A 1,249-nucleotide genomic window follows, 5' to 3' on the forward strand; every position below is an offset into this window, starting at 1 on the left:
GTTACTCTCTGTCACACTCACACATGCACACCAAAACACACATACACAGTACAACCTCTTTAGTGGGAGAAGATGTCGTGGAATGTTGGTAGAGTGTCTGCAGCCTCTCTGGCTCCTCTTCTCTCCGCTGATTCATCACAGACCATGACATCTTCCTGAGCCTGTAAGGTAAGACGCTGAGCAGTCACCCTCTGCCAATATTAAAAGTCTACAATGAAGTCCACTGTCTCTAGAAAATCACTATGGACGCTTCCCTTTTACTGTATATTGTCATACTCAGTCATTCAACTTTGTTTTGAATATTTGGATAAACTGTCTACCCGTATCCTCAAAGAAGTCTCCATGTACAGTATATTTATACATCAAATTCTAAACACTAAACATGAGTGAAACGTGGTGCGTTTGAGTGGAAGATCTCTTTTTCCATCCAGAAAGAAATTTCCTCCAGAAAGACAAATTGAGCCCTTAACTCAGTGCCTACAGGTATCCTTGTTAAGATGTTGAAGAAGGAGAAAAAAAGGGCAGAGGATGCTGCTGCTCAGCTTGCTAACATCATCAATGGCCAGAGCCTTGCCTCCGAGAGTGCCTCAAGGTTATCAACAATGCCACTGCTGAGGGAAGAAAGCACGGACACCATCTCAGACCATGAAGGACGTGCTATACAGTACATGAAAAGAGGTACTTTAAGAAGTTTTTTTGCATGCCTTAACAAAGGAAATATTTATATTTCTTATTGTAAAGATTTAGATCATGAAAGATCATGTTTGCAGCATCCAAATGTGGTGTGATACATAAAGCGTGTAACAAAACGGATATTAGGATACATGGTGATGCTATTTGACGCTCAGCTCGTTTAAGAGCATAACAAAGAAGGGAGGTCCGCACGAGTTAAAGAAACTAGTACATTTATTAAAGACAACTAAACTAAAGTAAACTACTGTGTGTGACATCAGTAATCAGTAGTGTATTGTGGGTGGTAGATTCTATGGAAGTTTAAATGTTCACGCTCAACATTAACAAGGTTTCAACTTAACACAATAAAACCAAACAAAACACCAAGTTTGGTGCCAGTACGACACCATCCTGCCCAGAGGGACAGTCAGACCCAAACCCATGGAATCACCCAGCTTTAAAGACTCCCAGCAGGTAAGGACAATCCCCCATCTAAGTGGGAGGAGCCAGTCTTTGTGGCTCAAGACCTCTCCAGATAGCAAAGTGGACCTTTTTCACAGCAGACATTTTGACTTGT

At 41.6% G+C, this 1,249-nt stretch overlaps 1 protein-coding gene across 3 annotated transcripts in view; it reads left to right on the forward strand.

Annotated features, from left to right (window-relative positions):
• Positions 1–1,249, forward strand: part of kif6 (kinesin family member 6) — a 59,811-nt gene that overhangs the window by 32,585 nt on the left and 25,977 nt on the right. For all 3 annotated transcript variants that reach the window (XM_032500774.1, XM_032500775.1, XM_032500773.1), the window contains exon 13: positions 484–678. In XM_032500774.1, the coding sequence (XP_032356665.1) occupies positions 484–678 (195 nt within the window). The remainder of the gene's footprint in view (positions 1–483; positions 679–1,249) is intronic.

The sequence above is a fragment of the Etheostoma spectabile genome, chromosome 20 (assembly GCF_008692095.1).
Source record: "Etheostoma spectabile isolate EspeVRDwgs_2016 chromosome 20, UIUC_Espe_1.0, whole genome shotgun sequence".
NCBI classification, from domain to species: domain Eukaryota; kingdom Metazoa; phylum Chordata; class Actinopteri; order Perciformes; family Percidae; genus Etheostoma; species Etheostoma spectabile.